General features: G+C 46.9%; 1 protein-coding gene across 1 annotated transcript in view; it reads right to left on the bottom strand.

Annotated features, from left to right (window-relative positions):
* Positions 1-19,937: 19,937 nt before the first annotated feature.
* Positions 19,938-21,443, bottom strand: part of MASP2 (MBL associated serine protease 2) — a 263,680-nt gene continuing 262,174 nt past the window's right edge. Inside the window, exon 11 of the mRNA XM_086921321.1 lies at positions 19,938-20,968. Within this exon, the coding sequence (XP_086777447.1) occupies positions 20,193-20,968 (776 nt within the window). The 3' untranslated portion in view covers positions 19,938-20,192. The remainder of the gene's footprint in view (positions 20,969-21,443) is intronic.

Here is a 21,443-nt window from a genome sequence, read left to right as displayed (position 1 = left end):
TTTGAACCACGTAATTGATTTCTTTTTCTGAATGTACTATATACTGCACTCAATATTATTCAAGGTAGTTAAGGATTTAAGTTCTGCATGCATATACCATAATGCAGCAGAACTACATTTTAGACTAACATTTCATATTTTATATAGCTGCAGAGTGTTACTCAACTCTAAAAGGTATATCATAGACAGTATGTTAGATCATTCATTTCAATCAATCACTCAATCAATGCACTTGTAAAGGGCGCTATATACCTATAAGGGTCTCAAGGCGTGGAGGGGGGCCGCTACTGATCGAAGAGCCAGGTCTTGAGAAGTCTTCTGAAGGCCAGCAGGTCCTGGGTCTGTCGTAGGTTGGTAGGGAGAGTGTTCCAGGTCTTGGCGTCGAGGTAGGAGAAGGATCTGCCGCCGGCGGTGGTTTTCCGGATGCGAGGGACTGTGGAGAGAGTAAGGTTGGCAGAGCGGAGGCTGCGGGTGGGGGAGTAGAAGCTGAGTCTGTCGATGAGGTATGTTGGTCCGGTGTTGTGTAGGGCTTTGTGTGCGTGGATGAGGAGTTTGAAGGTGATCCTCTTGTTGACGGGGAGCCAGTGGAGGTCTCTCAGGTGGGGTGTGATGTGGCTGCGTCGGGGGACGTCGAGGATCAGTCGTTCCGAGGCGTTCTGGATATGTTGCAGCCGTCTCAGGAGCTTGGTTGTCGTTCCTGCGTAGTGGGCGTTCCCGTAGTTCAGTCTATTGGTGACGAGGGCCTGGGTGACAGTTTTTCTCGTGTTGGGGGGATCCATTTGAAGATCCTGCGGAGCATTAGGAGGGTGTTGAAGCAGGACGCGGAGATGGCGGTGACTTGCTTGGTCATGGAGAGGGCGGAGTCGAGGATGATCCTCAGGTTGCGTGCGTGGTCGGTGGGTTCTGGGGCTGATCCTAGCGATGTTGGCCACCAGGAGTTATCCCAGACTGATGGGGTGGTGCCGAGAATGAGGACCTCCGTCTTGTCTGAGTTCAGCTTCAGCCTGCTGTCCTTCATCCAATCGGCAATGGCCTTCATTCCTCTGTGGAGGTTGGCTTTGGCGGTCTTCGGTGAGGGATATGATGAGCTGGGTGCTGTCTGCGTAGGAGATGATGTTGAGGTTGTGTTGTCGTGCGACGTGGGCGAGAGGTGCCCTGTAGATATTGAACAGCTTCGGCTGAGGGAAGATCCCTGTGGGACGCCGCAGATGATCTTGGTGGTCTTGGGGCGGAAGGGTGGGAGGCGGACGCTCTGGGTTCTGCCGGAGAGGAAGGATGTGGTCCAGGCCAGGGCTATCTCTTGGATTCCGGCGTCATGGAGGCATGCTGTTAGGGTGCGGTGGCAGACTGTCTCGAATGCTGCTGATAGGTCTAGAAGGATGAGGGCGGCTGTTTCTCCTTTGTCCATTAAGATCCTGATGTCGCCAGTGGCGGCGATGAGAGCGGTTTCGGTCCTGTGGTTGCTGCGGAAGCCAGACTGGGAGGGGTCCAGGATGTTGTTGTCTTCAAGGTAGCGGGTCAGCTGTCTGTTGAGGATCTTCTCTGTGACTTTCGCCGGGAAAGGGAGCAGGGAGATGGGCTGGAAGTTCTTGAGGTCCTTGGGGTCCGGCTTGGGATTCTTCAGTAGGGCGTTGATCTCGGCGTGCTTCCAGCTCTTCGTGAAGGTTGCTGGCTCGAAGGAGGTGTTGATTGTTTTCTGGAGATGGGGTGCGATGGCTGTGCTGGCTTTGTTGAAAACGTGATGAGGGCAGAGGTCAGATGGGGATCCGTAGTGGATGGAGTTCATGGTCTTGATGGTGTCTTCGTCGCTGACGTAGGACCAGGCGGTTAGGCGATTGGTGTGGGTGGAGGTCGTTGGGGTGGTGGACCAGGTGGTCTCGGCAGTGGGTCTGGGGGTGTCAGAATTGAAGCTGTGGTGGATGTCGGTAATCTTGCAGTGAAAGAAGGTGGCCAGTGAGTCGCACAGGTCTTGTGATGGTGGGATGTCGTTGGTGTTGGAGTTGGGATTGGAGAGTTCTTTCACGATGCTGAAGAGTTCTTTGGTGTTGTGTGCGTTGTTGTTTAGGTGGTTTTTGAAGGCGGTCCTCTTGGCGGTCCTGATGAGTTGGTGATGTCTGCGGGTGGCGTTCTTGTGGGCAGTGTAGCTGTCTGGAGTTCGGTCGCGGAGCCATTTCTTCTCCAGTTTCCGGCAGGTGCGCTTGGAGGTTCGGAGGTCATCAGTGAATCATGCGGCTTTCTTGTTGGTGTGGTTGGTAGCGGAGGTCTTGAGTGGGGCGAGGGTGTCGGCGCAGTTGTTGATCCACTGTTTGAGGTTGATGGCGGCGGTGTCGGGGTCGGTGGGGTCCATGGGTGGTCTCAGGGCGAGGGTGGTGGTCAGTTGATCCTTGGTGATCTTGCCCCAGCAACGGCGTGGCAGCTATTGGGTGCAGTGGTGTGTGGTGGGTTTCTTGAAGGTGAAGTGGACACATCTGTGGTCGTCCAGTGGGGTTCGGTGGTATGGTTGAAGGAGACGTGGGGACTTGTGGAGAAGATGGGGTCCAGTGTGTGTCCGGCGGCGTGGGTGGGTGCCGTCATGATCTGTTTGAGTCCGAGGTTGGCGAGGTTGTCTATCAGGGCGGTGGAGTTGGTATCGTTGTTGTTCTCGAGGTGGAAGTTCAGGTCCCCGAGGAGGATGTAGTACGTGGAGGCGAGGGCGTGGGTGCTAATGAGGTCGGCAATGGTGTCGCTGAACTGTGGTCGGGGTCCGGGTGGTCTGTAGACGAGTGTTCCTCTGAGGGTAGTGTTGGGGTCGGTGTGGATTTGGAAGTGCATGTGCTTGGCGGTGGTGAGGGTGTCGTCGGTGTTGGTCGAGACTCGGAGGGCGTTCTTGTGGACGATGGTGATTCCTCCTCCCACTCCGTTGGTGCGATCTCTGAGGGAGATCTTGCAGCCTTCTGGGATGGCTATGGCGATGTCTGGTGTCGAGGTGGTGTTCAGCCAGGTCACCGTCAGGAAGGCGACGTCAGGGGTGGTTGAGTCTAGGAGGTCCCAGAGTTCGATGGCGTGCTTGCGTGCGGAGCAGGTCTTGAGGAGGATGCATCGGAGGTGGTTGGGTTCTCCGGTTGATGGTTTGGCGGGCCGTATGCTGGTGAAGCTGCAGTTTCGGCAGGTGAAGGGTCCTTGGGTGTGCTTCGGGGTGGCCCGGTAGCAGGAGTGATCTTGTCCTGCATTGAGTGCGTGGAGGGTGCTGGAGTCGTAGTGCAGACTGGTGTAGTGGCGGTTTCGGGGTCCAGGGGTCCTGCCGCTTGGCGCGGACGGGTTTGCGTTAGGCGCGCCTTCGGGGTGCAATCGGGGCGCGTCCTGTCGGCGGTCACCATTTAAGGCGGGGGAGAAGTTGGGAGCGGGGCGGCAAGGGGGCATGTGCGCGGGGAAGCGGCAGGAAAAAACTATGGACACAGAAGGCAAGAGGGGAGTGGGGAGGGTGGCGGAGGGCTGTGACGGCAGTAAAATACAGGGAGTACAAAAAACAAAGTGGCAGCAAGAACAACAGAGGCAAATGCAAGTAAAATACAGTGAAGCAGCCTATAACAGATCGCTGGCGGGGCTCCGGGGGCTTGAACCCTGCAGGGGCAGTGGCAGAGTAAGCACGATCAGCAGAGCAGGAGGCGGCAGTGAGTGACCCTTGGGCAAGGTCGAGGTCACCCTGAGCGAAGGGAAGGTCGCATAATAAGCGGGAGCGAGGCAGCGAGGGGGCATAACCGCGGGGAAGCGGCAGGAAAAAACAAGGGACACAGAAGACAAGAAGGGGGTTGGGGGGTGGGGGGGGGGGAGTTACAGAGGGCTGTGATGGCGGTAAAATACAGGGAGTACAAAATACAAAAAACGAATTGGCAGCAAGAACAACAGAGGCAAATGCAAGTAAAATACAGTGAAGCAGCCTATAACAGAGCGCTGGCGGGGCTCCGGGGGCTCGAACCCTGCAGGGGCAGTGGCAGAGCGATCAGCAGAGCAGAAGGCGGCAGTGAGTGACTCGGCCCTTGGGCAAGGTCGCTATACAGTAATAGTTGTTAGATTATTCTTTTTAGGACTCAAACACATGACAGAAATACATATCATGACTAAGAGAGGGTGCATCGCAGTGGTGTGTGTCTTTCCCAATTCCCCTTTCTCTTTTCTCGTGAGTGGTTTCTTTGTCGTTTCACAGTACAAGGTGGGCAAAACAGAGCAGCATTGAAGTCCAGATATCCCTGCAGTGGAAAGGTGAGTATGTCAAATTGGGAAGCCCACACTAGCTCACTGCCCGGCTGTCATAAATGCAAATGTTTACTCTTTGAGTGAAATTGAGTTATCTTTTAATGTTCTACAAAAAGATATGGATGAGGCTCAAATAGAAAACCAAACCTTATTTCAGCAGTTAGATGTTTTTCATTGTTTTGATCAAACAGTTCAGAAACCTTTACCAGATGAGAAAGTAGGTTTACACAATTCATCTGTATCACAGCTTAAAACCTGTGCCTTAACCCCTTGCATGGTGAGGACGGTCCCCGGCCGTCATGCATCACGGTGGGCGTGTGCTGATGACCGCTGGGGGCCGTCACGAACCCACCCACTCTTCAAAACGGCCGCACAGGCGCAGAATCGCTGCCGCCCCCAAGGGGTTAATGACAGCTAATTTATTTCCAGTATGATTTTGTCATCACGGGAAACAGGACGTCCAAAGCAGATACATTATCAAACATTCAATCTTCTAATTCATACATAAAGGTGGAGTCTTCAGGGCTGATAATTCCATGTTAAAAAATTATTGGAGGGGGGCGTGCCCAAGATGGCAGCGGAGTAGGACGCCTTTCCGAGCCGCTCCGGCGCTGATCCGGCAAAAGCATCTAATAGCACGGTCCTGAGGGAGCGGCCTCGCTCCAAAAGTGGTGTGGAAGTCCCCCTGGCGTGGCGGAGTGGTTTGGTGTCGTTGGTGGGGCGGAGTAACTCCGAGATCGCCCACGAGATCGACTGAACTCCACGGCCTGCGCGACCTCGGCCTCTCCTGATCTCGGCGGCCGGTGTAGGAGGAGGGCGGAGCTCCTGAGAACCCGCCTGGAGACCCCGGAGCTGGCAGAAGGTGGAGAGTCGCGTTGAATCGGCGAGGTGGAGGGGTGTTCGCTACGGAGGTGGCTGGGAGTCCCCTGGCTTGTGAGGTGCGGCGGACCCACGGGGCTTGGCTGAGAAGGCTCCACAGTGGTCGGCGGTGGTCGCCGGGAGGTGGCCCGAGATGTCTGAATGCCGGGGGCGGTAAGCCTGGGCGGTGGCGATTACCCTAGCCGAGACTGGTGGTGGTGAGCGGTGCCAGATCAGCGGATCCCGGTGAAGCCCGGGCCACGTGTGAGAAGGAGGCGGTTTAGGGGATAGCGACAGCGCTCATGTGTGGCCGCCATTGGACTTTTGATCATCCGCTGGCCTGAGCTTTGCCCCGTGCACCGGTGAAGCCTAAGGCACGAATTGCTGTGTATGCTGTGAACGTCGAATCAGTCCTGTCAGGGGTGCTACAGACTATAGTTTGAGGCTTGGCACTTGCGATCGCAGGAACCCGCTCTAGCTTGGGCCGAGTGACAGAGCCCGCGATCTTGTTTGGCCGCGTGGCGCTAGGGTGGAGCGCTGCTTGCCGCCATGTCTAACGCACAGCGCAAAGGGCGCCCGGGGAAGGATGGCACTTCGAAATCCTCCCAACAGCCGGCGTCCCCTGGAGCTAGTGGGTCGTCGAAGCAATCGGACAATGAAGCGCCGGCGACGAAAGCTTTCATGACTGAACTCTTTGCCTCCATTAAGGAGGATATCTCCGAGCTCCGGGCGCAATTGGCCTCTGATCTACAAGAGGTGCGGAGAGATGTAGACGGTTTAGGCGAGAGGGTGGCGACCCTGGAAGACCATGATCTAAGTATGGCCAACGACGTGCACTTGCTGCAGCAGGATATCGTTCGCCTCACCGAGCAGAACCTGGACTTACAGACGCACACAGAGGATCTGGAAAACCGTTCCTGCAGGAATAACATTCGTATCCGGGCTGTGCCCTGGGATGGTGAGGCAGGGGACCTGCGTGGTTATGTCCGGGACCTGTTCCTCCAAATACTGGATGAGGAGGATACACAGTAAATCCAAATGGACAGAGTGCATAGAGTGGGGCTGCCAAGGCGCGGGGGGGCCCCCTCCCGATATCCTTGTATGCGTCCATGACTTCCAGGTGAAAGAGAGGATCCTCCGCAAGGCCAGAACACTCACGTCATTGCAATTTAGGGACCACCACCCCCAGCTGTACCAAGAACTGGCGGCCTCCACCCTGCGGAAAAGAAGGGAGTTCTGCCCAGTGACTGCCTTCCTGAGAGAACGGGGCATCGCTTATTCCTGGGGGCATCCGTTTCGGATCATCTTTCGGTGGCAGAATCGTCTCGCACAAATTTGCACGCTTCAGGCAGCAAAAGACCTTCTGGGCCTGGAGGATGTGCCGCCCTCGCAGGACACAGCTACTTCTCCGTCTCGGAGGCGCCACCGCTCGTCCTCCTGGCATAGGGTGGGCGCTTCCCCTGACCGGCGGCGACCGGACCTCACTACCAGCCTGCAGGAGCCGGGCAACGCTGTGGCATCGGTGGCTACGGCCACATTGGCTGATACGCAGCAAAGCTCCGGAGCGGCGTGACCTCCTTATCACTGATGGATCGGCGCCGGAGGGGTCTTGGCCTTCTGGTCTGGGGGTATGAATGTACTCTTGGAGGAGACACCTTCGACTGTGGCCATGGGGGATAGTGTATTAGTCCCCCCGGCCTGCTTCCTGGAAGGAAGGCCTCTTACGGACTCCGGCCTTCTGGACACGATGAGTACGGTCTTTGCTTTCGCTCTTTTGCTTTTGCTCTTGTTTTTGGTTGTGTTCCAACTGGGGGAGGGGTGGGAGTTGGGGAGTTTGGGGTGTTGGGGGGGGACCCGTGACGGTTGGAATAGGGGGTTGTTTGATGTGTGGTTGCGGGTATGTGTGCACAATGGCGTTGTAGATATCATTGCAATGGTTGGCTGGCGAGGGATGGACGTCTCTGGTGTGTGTGTTGGCCTAGTTGTGGGGAGGGGGACTTTTGGAGTGACAAGAGCAGTTTTCTGGGTTAGTCTTTGTAATGCCGATTAGCATAGGGACATGGAATATTAAGGGCATGAATTCGCCACAGAAGCGGCAGAAGGTTTTGAAGTATGTAGTGGACGATCACCTTGACATTGTGGGGTTGCAAGAAACCCACCTGGCGCAGAAAGATGAGATGCGGCTCCGCCATAGGGCCTATCCCATTATTTATAGGTCTTCCGCTGCTACGAAACACAGGGGGGTGGCACTCCTTTTCCGAGCTGCGCTGCACTTTCAGCCTGTGGAGGTCCGTCATGATAAGGAGGGCCGTTGGTTGATGGTCAAAGGGCTTATACAAGGTCGATTGTGCACCTTCGTGGTGGTGTATTTACCCAATGTTGGTCAGAATAAGTATTTGCAGGATCTGTTGGTGAAGGTGGGGGACTTTGCAGAAGGTCACTTATTCCTGTTGGGGGATTTCAATCTGGTGTGGGACACGGATCTGGATAGCTCAGGGGGACATAGGGCGGGTACGGGAGTGTTTTCTGATTCGGCACAGCAAGGGGTGGGGGAGCTGGGACTATTTGATGGCTGGCGATTTTTTCACCCTACCACGAAGGATTACACAGTTTTCTCCCACGTGCATCATTCCTACTCCCGTTTAGATTTCATTTTCCTTAGTCAGTCCCTACGCGGGGACGTGATGGATGCCGCCATTCTTCCAATCTCTGTATCGGACCATAGTCTCTTGGTGCGTACTCTTCGTTGGTCGCCACCTGATGCGTCGCATCGGAAGTGGTATTTCCCGGCGTCGGTAGTTAGGGACGATGTATCTAATCAAGCATTGCGCCTCGCTATCCGAGAATTCTTTGACCTCAATCCCCCATCGGACACCTCACTGTCGACCACGTGGGACGCCTTTAAGGCTACGATCAGGGGCACGTGCCTGGGACTCAACTCGCAGATTAACGCCCTGCGGAGGAGGGAACGTGAGGCATTGGAGGCTGAGGTGGTCGAGCTCGAACGAGCTCACAAACTCAACCCCTCGAGAGTGACTCTCCGCCCGTTGACGGCAGTGAGGGGCAAATTAAAGGCACACTATGCCAATAGGGCAGAGCTTACGCTTCTGCGACTGGGGCGTCAATCGTATTCCTGCGGCAACAAGGTTGGTAGACACTTGGCGCGACAATTGCGGGATAGGAGGGAGCGGGAATACATAGGAGGGATCAGAGATAACGCAGGAGTATTGCACCACCGGGATGGAGCGAAGGCGGACATTTTTGGTCGCTTTTACGCCGAGTTTTATACGGGCGACGCCCTGGATGCGGAGTCACAGCGGGAGTTCCTACAACGATTGCCGTTACCCCGAGTGTCTAGAGACTGGAACGCACTGTTAGAGGCACCGATTTCGAGAGAAGAGGTTCTCTCCGCCATCAAAAATTTGAAATTACACAAGACCCCGGGTCCGGATGGTTACACAGCGGTCTTCTACAAGACGTACGCTACTGGTTGCCCTCTTTAATGATATGGCGACGTCCGGGTTGAACGCGGGGACCCTGGCTAAGGCGGTGATTACGGTTTTGCCAAAACCAGGGAAGGACCCGGAGATATGTGCTTCGTTTCGTCCCATAGCCTTGCTTAACATTGACGCAAAGCTGTACTCGGCGATTCTGGCTGGCCGCCTACAAGATCTGCTGCCGTCGATCATACACCCAGACCAGTCTGGATTTATTAAGGGTCGCCAGACCCACGATAATACCCGTAGAGTGGTTCATCTCATCGAAAAGGCGGACAGGTTCCGCATTCCGGCTGTGTTGGTGGGTCTGGACGCGGAGAAGGCCTTTGACCGCGTGGATTGGGGCTTTCTGTTCAATACGCTGCGGGCTTTCGGCTTCTCTGATAAATTCATTACTATGGTGCAGGCGAACTTTTGCAGCCCGCGTTCGAGGGTGGCAGTGAATGGCCACCTGTCGGCCTTCTTCCCACACTCGCGGGGCACCAGACAGGGGTGTCCCCTCTCTCCCTTGTTATTCGCGCTCAGCATTGAGCCCTGGCGATGGTGGTGAGGGAACACGAAGGTGTGAAGGGCATACCGTTCACGGGAGAGCAGCACAAGATCTCTCTCTTCGCGGACGACGTCCTGCTCTCGGTGGCTGATCCGGCTGGTTCTCTGCCCTGTGTTAGGGACATTTTGCTTGATTTTGAGGGTGTGGCTGGCTTTAAAGTAAATTATGGCAAGTCTTACATTTTGAATCTGACTTTATCGCAGGCTGATGTTGCTCAGGTTCGGGCGTTGACGCCGTTGGCTTGGGCTTCGGGCTCGATTGTCTATCTGGGAGTCCACCTGACTCCGACGGTGGGTAAGCTGTTCGCGGCCAACTTCCCGCCCCTCCTGGCGAGGGCCCGGGCGGAATTGGAGAGGTGGAAACCTAAATTTCTGTCCTGGTTAGGTAAGGTGCATGCGATTAAAATGGTCCTTCTCCCCAAATATTTGTATCTATTCCAGGCCTTGCCTATTCCGCTGGATAGCGCTTACTTTCGGCAACTCAGAACGCTGGTCTTGAAATTTGTCTGGCAAGGGGGCCGAGCGCGTCTGTCCTTCGCGGTTCTACGCCGACCTCGGTCGGAAGGTGGGGTAGGTCTCCCAGACCTGCGCCTCTATTATAAGGCCGCCCAACTGAGGGTCATGGTGGAGTGGTCGCAGCAGTTCTCTGACAAACACTGGCTGCATATGGACAGGAGCGTGGCGGGTCGGTCCATCTGGGATTTAGCCTGGAAACCAAAGAAAGATCGCCCCGTGAATGCTTACATCAGTACCCCCACGGGCACTACGCTGAAGGTTTGGGACACCTTGGCTGGCGATGAGCGATGGACGACCTTTCCATCTCCGTTCACTCCATTGCATTTCAACCCGGCCTTCCCGCCGGCGCTTGCCGAGGGGCCCTTTGACGCATGGAGGGAGGGTGGATGCAGGGCGCTGCTTCACTTGTTTCATGCTCTGATCCGTTGACCTTTACTAATTACTAATTGCAACTTTAGTGTGCCTGCTGAATGAATGTGGTATGATTGTGTCGTCGTCATTGGGGGAGGAGGGGGGGGGGCTGGGGAGTTGTATTTTTTCATTTCTTTTCAGTGTTGCAACCGGGGTACCTAATTTCAACGGATGGTGCATTTTTATGCTCTTTGGATTGCTCGAAGACCTGCTTGAAGGAACATTTTGATTTCGCGAGACTCAGCTCCTAAGTGGCATTTCTTATGGTTTTTCTTTTCTATAGGTGCTCGGACTCATTGACTGATCTCTCTCTTAGCGTTGTGGCATTACCACCGTCTTAAACTGCTTCATTTCCCACTGTGTGGGAACATGCGTGACGCCCCGGTGCGGCTTATTGTGTTTTCTTTCCCTTTTTGTTAATTGCAAAATAAAAATTTTACAAAAAAAAAAAATTCTTGGAGTAAATTCTTAAGATCAAAGCTTTATAGAATAAAGGAAAAACTAACTTCTAGATTCAATGCTCTATAGGTAGAAAAAGATGAACACTGAAAATCCAAAAATGGTTTATTAGGGTGCAAAGGGAACATTTATGTGCCTACTGTTGAATTACACCAACAAGTTCTTTGTGAAGCTCATCATTCATATTGTGCTGGTCATTTTGGTATCACTAAGATTGAAGAATAAATTAAAAGATATTTCTAGTGGGGAGGGTTAAGAAAGGAGGTAAAACGTTACGTATCTACTGTTGTACTATGTGACATTTGTATTAGGACAAAGAATGATAAGTAAATAGGTAATATACAGCCGCTTCCACATCCACCACATTTGTAGCTTACTGTGTTAGTAGATTTCATAGATGAACTACCCGCTGACAATGAATTCACTACTAATATGGTGTTGGTAGACTTTTTCATAAAGATAGCTCACTTTATATATGTCAAAGGTAATAATGTGGAAGAAACTAGTGAATAGTTTCTATAAAATATTGTGCGCTTCCACGGAATAACCCAAGTACACATTTCAGATTGAAGGTCTCTGTTTATATCATGATTTTGGGAGGCATATTGCAAGAACGCAGGATCAGAAATGTGACTCTCATCTGCATATCATCTGCAATCTGCAATCTGATGGCTAAACTGAAGGAGTAAATCAAGAACTTTATCAACAATGCTATCTGCAAGAAAATACATCTTAGGCACATCTTTGGTTGGGTGAAATATGTCATAGTAATTCAATTCATGCTTCCTTGAGCCATAGTCTATTTTTCTCATCAAGGATATCATCACAAGTTTTTCTTAGATATAGATAAACAATAACATCTGCAGCATATGTGAAGGAATGTTTGTGTTTAATCTCTAATCTTCACGAGGAGATCAAGGCAGAATTATTGAAAGTTCTGCTCCCTGGATACTAACGTAGTATTAATAAAGGTTGAATAATGCACTCTTCCCTTGCCATCAAGTTGAGCTAGTCCGGCTCCAACTTCCTTGTCTGAGACATCTGTCTGTACAATGACGGGTTGACTATACTCCGGGGCCTTCAGTACAGGTGCATTGCACTGTGCTCTCTTCAATTCCTCAAGGCTTTTTGACACTCCGCAGTCCAAATCATCTTCTTGGGCTGTTTCTTGGATGTCAAAGCTGTCAAACGGGCCACTGTGGTCCCATTGTTACTACAAATTCCTGTAGAAACCAGTGAGACATAAAAAGGCTCTCACTTGCATTTGTGTGGTGAGCACTTCCCACTCTAACATTGGTAGAATCTTGGCATGCAACAGACAAATCTTCCCATTACCCAGCTTCTGTCCAAGGTAGACTACATTGGATTGCCACACCTAACAATTGTCTTTCTTCTGTTATACCTTTTTAGCCAGGTTTGCAATTTTTGGTCACAACGACTCTCTTGCATCTTTCAAAGCTGTGTGCAATATAAGGTTTTCCTGCAACTTGGAGAGGGTCTACGGGGCATATTATCAAGGGGGTTTATCTCCGCTTTCTTGGCTTTAAAAGCCAAGAAAGCGGAGATAAAATTATCTCCCTATTACCTAGCTGCCGCTAACACCAGTTAGCGACAGCTAGTAGGAGATAGCGACCATCTTGGGCCCCACTTTGCATGTCAGTGATATTTATCACTAATGAGATGCAAAGTGGGCGTGCCAAGATGTTAGAGACTGAAAACAGTCGCTAACATCGCTATCTCCTATTACCAACTTTTGGAGATATTCGCGCTAAGCGGGAATATCTCCAAAAGCTAACACCTGCCTTGAGCAGTTCTTAGCCATGTTATCCAATGGGAGGTGGATAACATGGCTAAGAGCATTAGCTCGCTAATGCATGAATATCGCTGACTTTTCAGCGATATTTATGCTTTGCGGCGATTTTTACCGCATTTGCGTTAAACCTTGGTAATACCAAGGTTTATTTGCGGTAAAAATCGCCGCAGCGCTGCGGTAAATGTTTGTCTCTAACCAAGCAATAGCGATAATTATCGCTATTGCTTGGTAATATGCCCCTACATTCCTTCCATCGAATAAGAAACAGGACCCTTGTCAAAAATGATAACTGATGACTAGCATCTGAGGAAACGTAAGAGCTAGGTAATTTCTCTCAGTTAAGCTCTGCATATGCTGTAATGTAAATTGGCCAGTCCATCTGAGAGAAAGTCCTAGGTGTCATTATGGCTACACTCATGCTGGCTTTTATGGTCAAAGGGCCTTTTTGAGAGAAGTTGAGAAACTGTCTTGCCCAAGTGTCAGGGGAGTATTTAAGGTCAATTGTATTCTTCCCTCAAGTAAAATTCAGTTCCTAATTTGTCTTGAATTACGTTTGATGCGTCACTCATTAGTTGTTGATTGTTTGTGAGATACTGCTCCTGTGTTCCACGCTCTTCACTGAAGAGCTTAATATGGATCATATTTAAAAAGGAGATAGGGGAATTAACATTCCCCTGGATATTTTATTCATTGTCGAGTCTTCAGAATTAGAAGCTGTATTAGCCTTTGTATAAAGGTGCCACTAGCATCCCCCTTGAACAGTCAATAAAACGTAATATCTGGAAATTCTCACAAAGCAAAGCCAATATCCAATAATAAATTCTCTTTTTAACAAAGAAAGCATGTCGTTATTTGTCAGAATATATCATGAATATTTAGACAAAAATGTCTCTCACTTGGATTCCTCCTCCTTCCCGCTTTAGAATTCTGATAGTCCATTTTTGATTATTTGATGACAAAATAAAATCGCTTTCTCATCTTACATTTAGTTGTTGAGGAGTGGATTTTGAATGCTGTTTCTCTCTGTGTGCTACTTTTAGATATCTTGGTATCCAATCAATAGGAGATATTTTGTAGGTAAAAACGTATGTGCCAGCACTGAAACATTTGTTGACATTATTATACTTATGTTAGACCTTTGTAGATGTTAGGGGCAAATGTCTTTTAAACAAACCTAGGTGTAAATAAATTTAGAGTGAACTGGCTGTATTTTCATGCAAATGAGTGTTGCTGTGGTAGCTTCTCAGCCACCTGAAAGCCCAAGAACTGATATACTTTGCAGGATCCTGCTGTCTTGGAGCTCAGAAGACCCATATGAAGCCCATGGCTGCAGGCTAGGAGAGACTGTCACCTGGGTCTGTTTCCCCTCATGCCCTGGCTGTTTCTCATTCTTTCTTTAACTTCAAAATGGCATTCACCTGTCTGTGGATTTCGAACTGATTTTTAAGGCAACTCACCGCTGGTCCACTTCAGGTTTTAGTTCTCTTTTCTTTTCCCTTTCCATCAAGGCTGTCTTAGTTTCTTCCTGATTTTTTCAATCCATTATGTTCTCTGTCATGTGGTGCCTGATGTCATGTCCTCTTCCTAATCCTTTACTATTTAATGCCTCAGTCTGGTGGGAGGATATGTCACAACAAAGCTGTTTTTCTTCGCTTGTTACCTTGCTCCCTCCACATACTGATCCTGACTCTTCCCTGTTTGGACTTCCTTGCCTGGATTCCTGAGTCTTGGTTTTCTTGAACCCTTTGGCGACTTCAGCAGTCAGGAGCTTTTTATGCCTTTGTTTTTTGCATCCTGAGACTGTGGCATCTTCTCAAGGGCACTTGCATACCACATATTCCAGTGCGTGATGACATCCTGCCCAGAAACAGTTGCCCTTACCTTGGACAGCAGAAGACCCAGATCTGGATTGTAGGCAAGTACCCAGTCCTGAACAATGAGTTTGTCATTTTTATTTAGCTGTTAAAAACCAGTACAAAGTTTTCCTTAATTTAGTATGTTAGGTTCCTATTTTTCACTAATTTCTGCCTTAGATTAGGGGCTTTTCATTGATTTATGGGTGGGTTAGAATGTAAGAGGGAGCAAGATGGGAATAAAGGGCTTCTTCCTGTTTAAAGCTATAGATTAAACATTGGGTGTAGCTATTTTTAAGATTAATCTTGGTACTCCTCCCATCCTAGGTAAAGGGTTACCTTTGAAATTGATCTATATTACAGCATAATGTATTCAGATAAATAGTTTTTCTAACAAATTGTTTGATGAAATAGTTTTTCTCTTTATTTAATTGAACTATTACCTAGTGCTAAATATGAACTTCATCAATTATTATCTGAATTATATAGCTTGAGATACTCCAGTGGTCTTTGAATTGTGCCTATTTACTTCACGAGACGGGTGCTTAAAGCAGTCGCCAAAGCACTATGGTATTAGAAGAGGACCGGAGCTGCCTTGTCCATTACACAGGTGTATCTGAAAATCAATATTTTGCACATATACTTTACAAAATGTGCTTTTAAAAGGTATAACCTACAAACATTGCAGTTTTTGAAATGTTACATTCATTTGTATTAGCAAATCAAAGGTCAAAATGTACATATTTTATCAAAATTCCTTGATTAATGTGTACACCTACTCCCTAAAGTCTCTTAGATGTTTTAGGCTCCTTGCTTACGATATCGTTTTAATTTAACATGCTGGAATTATTGTAAAAAAAAATCAAAAAACATAGTTTTAGACTTTCAAGATTCTTGTTTCTAGACCTATATGTGATAAAATAATCATAGTCAGTGAAATATAAAGACCATCAAAGCTGTTGTGGGGTCGGGTTTTTGTAGATTTTAAAAGATTTTGATGATGAATGAACACTGGGGTTGTGTGTTTGGCTCCCATATAATAGTGTCTCCATTCTTCAAACATATATTAAATAGCACACAACTCTTTCTCTGTGATCGTGTAATTAACTTCTGCAGAGGTTAGCTTCTGAGACTGACAGGCAACTGGATGTAGTTGTCTGTTTTTCTGATATCTCTGGGACACACACCTCCAATGTCCAGGTCTGGTGCATCTTTTTCTAGGTAGAAAGGTTTGAAAGGATCAGCATGAATTAGGATTCATGCTGAGGTCAAATCTTTCTTCAATGACTCAAAGCTCTGTCCGCTTCTTCTGTCCATTTAAATGAGACCCCATTCTTAAGCAGACGTGAGTAGAACAATCTTTTTAAATGAATCTTCGATAAAATGTTGCGAAGTCGATAAGGCTTTAACACATGTTGGGGACTTCCATTCGAAAACTGCCTTTATCTTTTGTTCATCGACCGTGATTCCTGTCAGACAAAAGCAGGAACCCCAAAAATATACAGATTTAACATTGAAGGTGCATTTTCCCAACTTTACATACAGCTTATTGTCCCGTAGTTTTTGCTGAACCTTCTGCACTTGTTCTCAATGTTGTTCTTCGGTGGCAGAGTAAATTAGAATATCATCAATGTAAAATATGGCACACTAGTCGATAAATTCACTCAGGACGTTATTGATGAAATTCTGAAAGGCAGCTGGAGCATTACAAAGCCCATATGGTATACCTTGGTCCTCAAAAAGGCCATATTTTTTCCTGAAGGCGGCTTTCCATTCATTGCCCTCCTTAAGTCGAGCTTGGTGTAGATTTGAGCTCCTTTTACTAGGTCCATTAAAACTGAAATGAGAGGCAAGGGATAGGTTCTTTATTGTGACTCTGTTAATTGCTCTATAGTCTATGCAAGCTCTTAATTCTCCCTCTTTCTTTGAAACAAAGAACAGTGGCAAAGATTTGGGCAACTGTGATGGTCTTATAAATCCATTAGCAATCAACTTTTATATGCTGATTTTCTTTCTTCATTAAAGTGTAAACTCGGCTAAAAGGAAGGTTTGAACCTGGCTCCAGATCTATTTCACAATCATACAACAAGTGGATTGGGATCCTTTCTGCTTCAACTTCATTAAAACATCCTCATAATCTTCATACTCTTGGGGAACATCACTAGCATGTATGACACAAACCGAAGCCCCTCCATTGCCCAGCAGGGTTGTCGGATTTTGTCTTGGTGCGTTTCTCCTTTTTCAAAGCAATTTTCCTTGCAAAAATCGAAATCCATGACAATGGTTCTGGTGCTCCAAACAATTGTTGTATTGTGCTCTGTTAGCTATAGTAATCCTTGTTTGATTTGAAATTGGGGCGCATCGATCAAGTTAAATTGGATGAGCTCCTTGTGCCCTTCCTAAGATATTAACTCTACTTGCCCAGTATGACTCATTGGTCCCAAAGGAAGATTAGTTGAGCCAACTACTTGCACAGGCTCACTTTTGTGTTTCTGAATCACTCTTGTACCAATCCTTGCTGCAAATTTCAGTCACAAAAGTTTTCTGTGGTTCCATAGTCAATCGTTATAGAGATCTCAGGTAAAGAGATATGTTGAAACCTAAGTGTCATTAATAAAATCAAGTGCAGGGATGATGATTGTAAGCTATTTGCTGCTGGTGTCCATCTAGAGTTGTGTTCTTATTCACACTCATCAGTCCAAGTCCTCCTACTGATGGTGCCCCAAGCTTTCCTTCTCCTTCAACGACTTCTTAGGATTTTTTTTACATATTTTACAAAATGCCTGCTTGCTCTGAAATGTAACCATACATTTATCTGACCTCTTTTTACTTTCTCTTCTTTTGTCACAGGACCTCAAACAGCACCAATATGCATGTGCCCTGCCCCTTACTGATTACCTGTGATCTTTGGATTTTCTATGTTTACACTCTCAAATCTTGACACGCTGGGTCGGAATTCTTTTCTACTTTCTCCTCTTGTTTCTTTCTCTTACTAAATTCACTAGTGCAGAATTCTCTGTGGGCCTATTGTGAATTTGTGTTAAGGTATCCTTGAGAACGCCCTTTAACCCTCAGTAGAAGACGGCTGCTGTTTTGCTCTCTGGCCAATGGGTTTCCACCACCAGCTTATTAAATTGAGCTAGAGAAGTGACCAAGTCTCTGCTCCCTTTCTTCAATTCTAAAAGCTCATTATCAGTAACTTGTAATACTTTTGACAATTAAATATTCTGAGAAACTCCTTTATGAATTCTTCAAAGTTGTATAAATATTATCATCCCTTGCGAGTAATGGCATTGACAATGATGCTGCATCTCCACTAAGGTACGATCAAATGAATGCCACATAAGAGTGTGCATCAAGGAAAATCGAAGAACAACACATGAAGTGTAAGAAACATTGTCAAGAAAATCTTGGCCTTCTGAGGGTCTCCACTAAAATGTTCTGTTGGAGCTAATGGTGTACCTGGGGACAATGAGTGTCTTACTTGGGGGGCGGGAAATGGTAAACTAGTTGCTGAAGCTATTCCACTCAACCTTGAGGCTATGTCTGAGGTCTCTCTTCTAGAACCTATTAATTCTTTTTGTAGGTTTTTATTCTGCTCCCTGACTGCCACTAATTCCTTTGGAATTACATTTAGCACTTCTCCTAGATTTTGCAAATGTATTCCTTCAGCCATTCTGCTCAGTTGCAAGCTTCTGAATATGGGCCCTTCACTCTGTCAAGATTTGTCTTACCTCTAGGCTTGCACAGTAGCAGAAAGATGACTGGTCCCAATGCACTTCCCAGGACCCTTCCTGCAACCAAATTTCCACTGGATAACAGCAATGCCCTGAGGGGGAAAGGGGATGGGGATAGACAAGATGAGATTGCCTGAAGTCTTCTGGTTTCTGCTTCCACTCAGTTGTTAACTCTTCTGGCTTAGTACATATATATATGTGCTGCATTCAACTGGATTAAGCCTAAGGAAACTAATCACATAAACAACCTATTAAATTTTATCTTAGCTCAACAACTTTTATAACTCATGCATTATAATTCCTAACATCAAGCCTATAACATACCTAGTAGAATTAAGGCTGTTGCTCTCTTCAGTGAAGGAATCATGTTAACTTAATTTTGTTTGTATTTTAGTATTTGATACTAATTGTTGTTTTTGTTATTTTTGCCTAGATGACGGATGATTCTGTAGAAGGAATGTTCAGGTAAGTTCTTCACTCTTAAATATTATTACTCTGTTTTATCACACTTCTGTGATGGAATAAGGCTCTGTGGTTGCTATTAAAACTCTATTGTCTGTGTTTTTTCTGTAACAATGAAAACGCTACTTAGCTGAACTCACTCCTCTTCTGAGAATGCAGCTCCAACCGAAATTGCTTTTGAAGAGCCTCTTCAACTGCTGCACTGATTGAGTTTGGAAGCTAGAAAATAGCGGACTCAGCTCTCCCTCTAATGTGCAGGCTTGTGACAGAATGGTGATACTTTTGTAGAGCCTCCACATTGAAATACTGTCTTTCCTTCAATCTGCAGACTGATGTTTCTTGCAACACAGTGTCGGATCACTAGCTTTTTGAATTACTCCCTGACTCAGTTGGAAGTTTGGAGAAGAGCGAGCACCCAAATGTGCTGGCTCTGTGATGGAAGAGAGATACTCTCCTCTGCTGGACAACTCCGCCCCAAATTTTCATCAAAGCGAAAGTGGACCTAAAAACAACGAAACAAAGCTACACCTGACGTAACTTCGGCAGCACTAACCAAACTGTCTATACACAATGGACATCCAGAAAACAGTTAAGCTCCAGAATTTTACTTCAGTGAAGTGCGTACCTTCAGGAGAGCGTGCACTTGACATTGGAATCTTGAGCTTAGGATAATAAGAAAACAACTGGCATTACTCAATATATTGTCGTAGAAGCCATTTTGGAATTCTTTCTGTTCCATGCTTTTCGACAGTTCTGACATTTGTTCTTTTTTTCTTGAGAGTAACTATATCTGTGAACAATGGAACATGTAGGTTGACTCTTAGTCCCTTGAATACTGACACATATGAGAATTACAATCTGAATTTGATATCAATAGATGTTGAGAGTTTGACGATTAAGTCATGTTCTTCAGAAATCAAAAGTCAGCATATTGCCACAGATAAACTAGTAAGCACATGCAAATGGGTTTATTTAATAAGCACTGGCGCCCAGTTCCCGCTCAGTTTTTTTTACAAAAATCAAAGCAAGGTCACAACAGAATTGACATGGATCAGTCTTCTGGATTTGCTATGAAAATATTAATTCCACAATAGGTGAGTGAAAGGTCTCTCTTCGACGTTTGAGCCTACATTACTTGTAATCTCCTAGGTTCTTGAATTGAAGAGATTTTGCAACATTTCTCATGAATAGTGCGCTTCTGATTGCTGAGAAATGTAAGGAATTAGAGTTTGGATACATGAATCCTCTGGCAGAATCCACTGTTTTGGATGTAAAACCTCTTCTTAAAGAGGAATTCACATACTTGCTTAGGTCATCCCAAGATTACACAGTTGAGTGTACTATTGAGTCCAGGAAAGAAGTCTGATCCTTCACAATGGAGTAAACTTCTGCTACAGCAGAGAGTGTGGCTATTATACACTGGTCAGTGAAAAAGCAATTTTAACTAAGAAATATCAGACAATAGACAGAGTTTTAATCTGAAGGTGGCATAAGCTCTTTACTCAACAGTAATGGTCTGTTCCTACATAAGACCTTACACATGAAGATATTTGGTAAAATAGCTTTTGACAGCATTTATTATTTAGTAACAGAGGGCATAATAATTGCATTTTTCCTTTGCATCTTTACTGGAATTGTTTATAAAGCATGTGTTTGTTGGTGAAAATTGCAGGCGGAATCTGATAAAGGCATCCAATAGAAGTAGGAAATGTATGATGAGAATGCACCCACCAATGTCTCTTGCTAGTATGCGGTGTGTGAAGGAACATCAATACAGTTACTCAGGTATATGTTTGGACTTCCGTCAATTTTTTTCAATAATGTTCTGTATCCAGGAAATGTAATTGATTATTTTTGTATAAATGCCATACTGTTCAGCAACACCACACTCTAAACCCCAAGAGACAACACCTCCCACGTACCATTTTTTGGATGGAACGTCCAGGAAAACTAGTGGCCCACCACTGTCTCCTTGGCATGAATCCTTTCCACCACCCTCTAAACCAGCGCATATCATATTATCCGTTACTATGTATGATTTCCCATTCGAAGCTTTCTTGCTTGCATAAGAAGTCTTACAAGTGTTATGATCCATGACGTCTACCTCCACAAACTTCAGCTTTCTCGCCAAAACACCTTTTTCTGTAAATCCCCAGCCAGCTACGGCACCAGTGTCACCAGTCTTCACCTGGAAATGGTCTTCCTTATCCGGTAGGCAAATGGGCAGCACATTTGACCTGATTGGAATCTTTGTCTTCAGTTTGATGAGGGCAATGTCATTATTATAATTGAAGTTATCATTCAGAAAACCTTCATGGATAAATACTTTTTCAGGCTGGGCTTCCACGTAATCCTTGGAGACTAACCTCAAAAGGCCCATCTTGAGTGTCATGTCTGAAATGTCTGAAATGTCACTTACAACATGAGCCGCTGTTAGGACCCAACCATCACGCAGAAGTGCCCCGCCTGACACTCCACCGTCTTTTAATAAAATCAGAACTTGCCAGGGAAAGTCCCCAAGACTCGCATCCTGACCGCCATATATGCGCTTTGTTGCCTTGGTGGTCTTCTGTCCACATTCTAGGAGGGAAAGAAATTGAAAATTAGGTCCTTGTACTGTTCACGTAACAGCACAGGCAGAAAGGCAGAGTCTGTCAGACTTACATTTCAAAGTGCTAAATAATATTTTAAAGGATGAGATTGGCTCAATCTGAAGAAGGAAGTTAGAGGCTTCATCGACCACTGCGTTGTGCCAATTCACATAAAGTTTCACATCTGTGCTGCCAACATTGAACATACTTTAACTCTCATTGGAACCACAGCACTGGTGTCCCTTAAGACTAGATTTAACATTTGGCAGTACAGGAATATAGGTAAAAATTTGATAAAACAAAACTCGAAGAGAGGTCCCTCTTGTGGCTTTAAATAAAGTGAAAAATGTCCAACCACAGGCATAGAAAGACTATGATCTAACACTACCAGTGCCAATATTATAGACAATACAACAGTCCTATATCATCATACTTGATCTAGGTTCCCATGTAACTTGGACACA

Source organism: Lissotriton vulgaris, chromosome 5 (assembly GCF_964263255.1).
Source record: "Lissotriton vulgaris chromosome 5, aLisVul1.2, whole genome shotgun sequence".
NCBI classification, from domain to species: Eukaryota; Metazoa; Chordata; class Amphibia; order Caudata; family Salamandridae; genus Lissotriton; species Lissotriton vulgaris.
The sequence above is the reverse complement of the archived record's forward strand: the minus strand, read 5'-3'. Positions and strand labels throughout refer to the sequence as shown.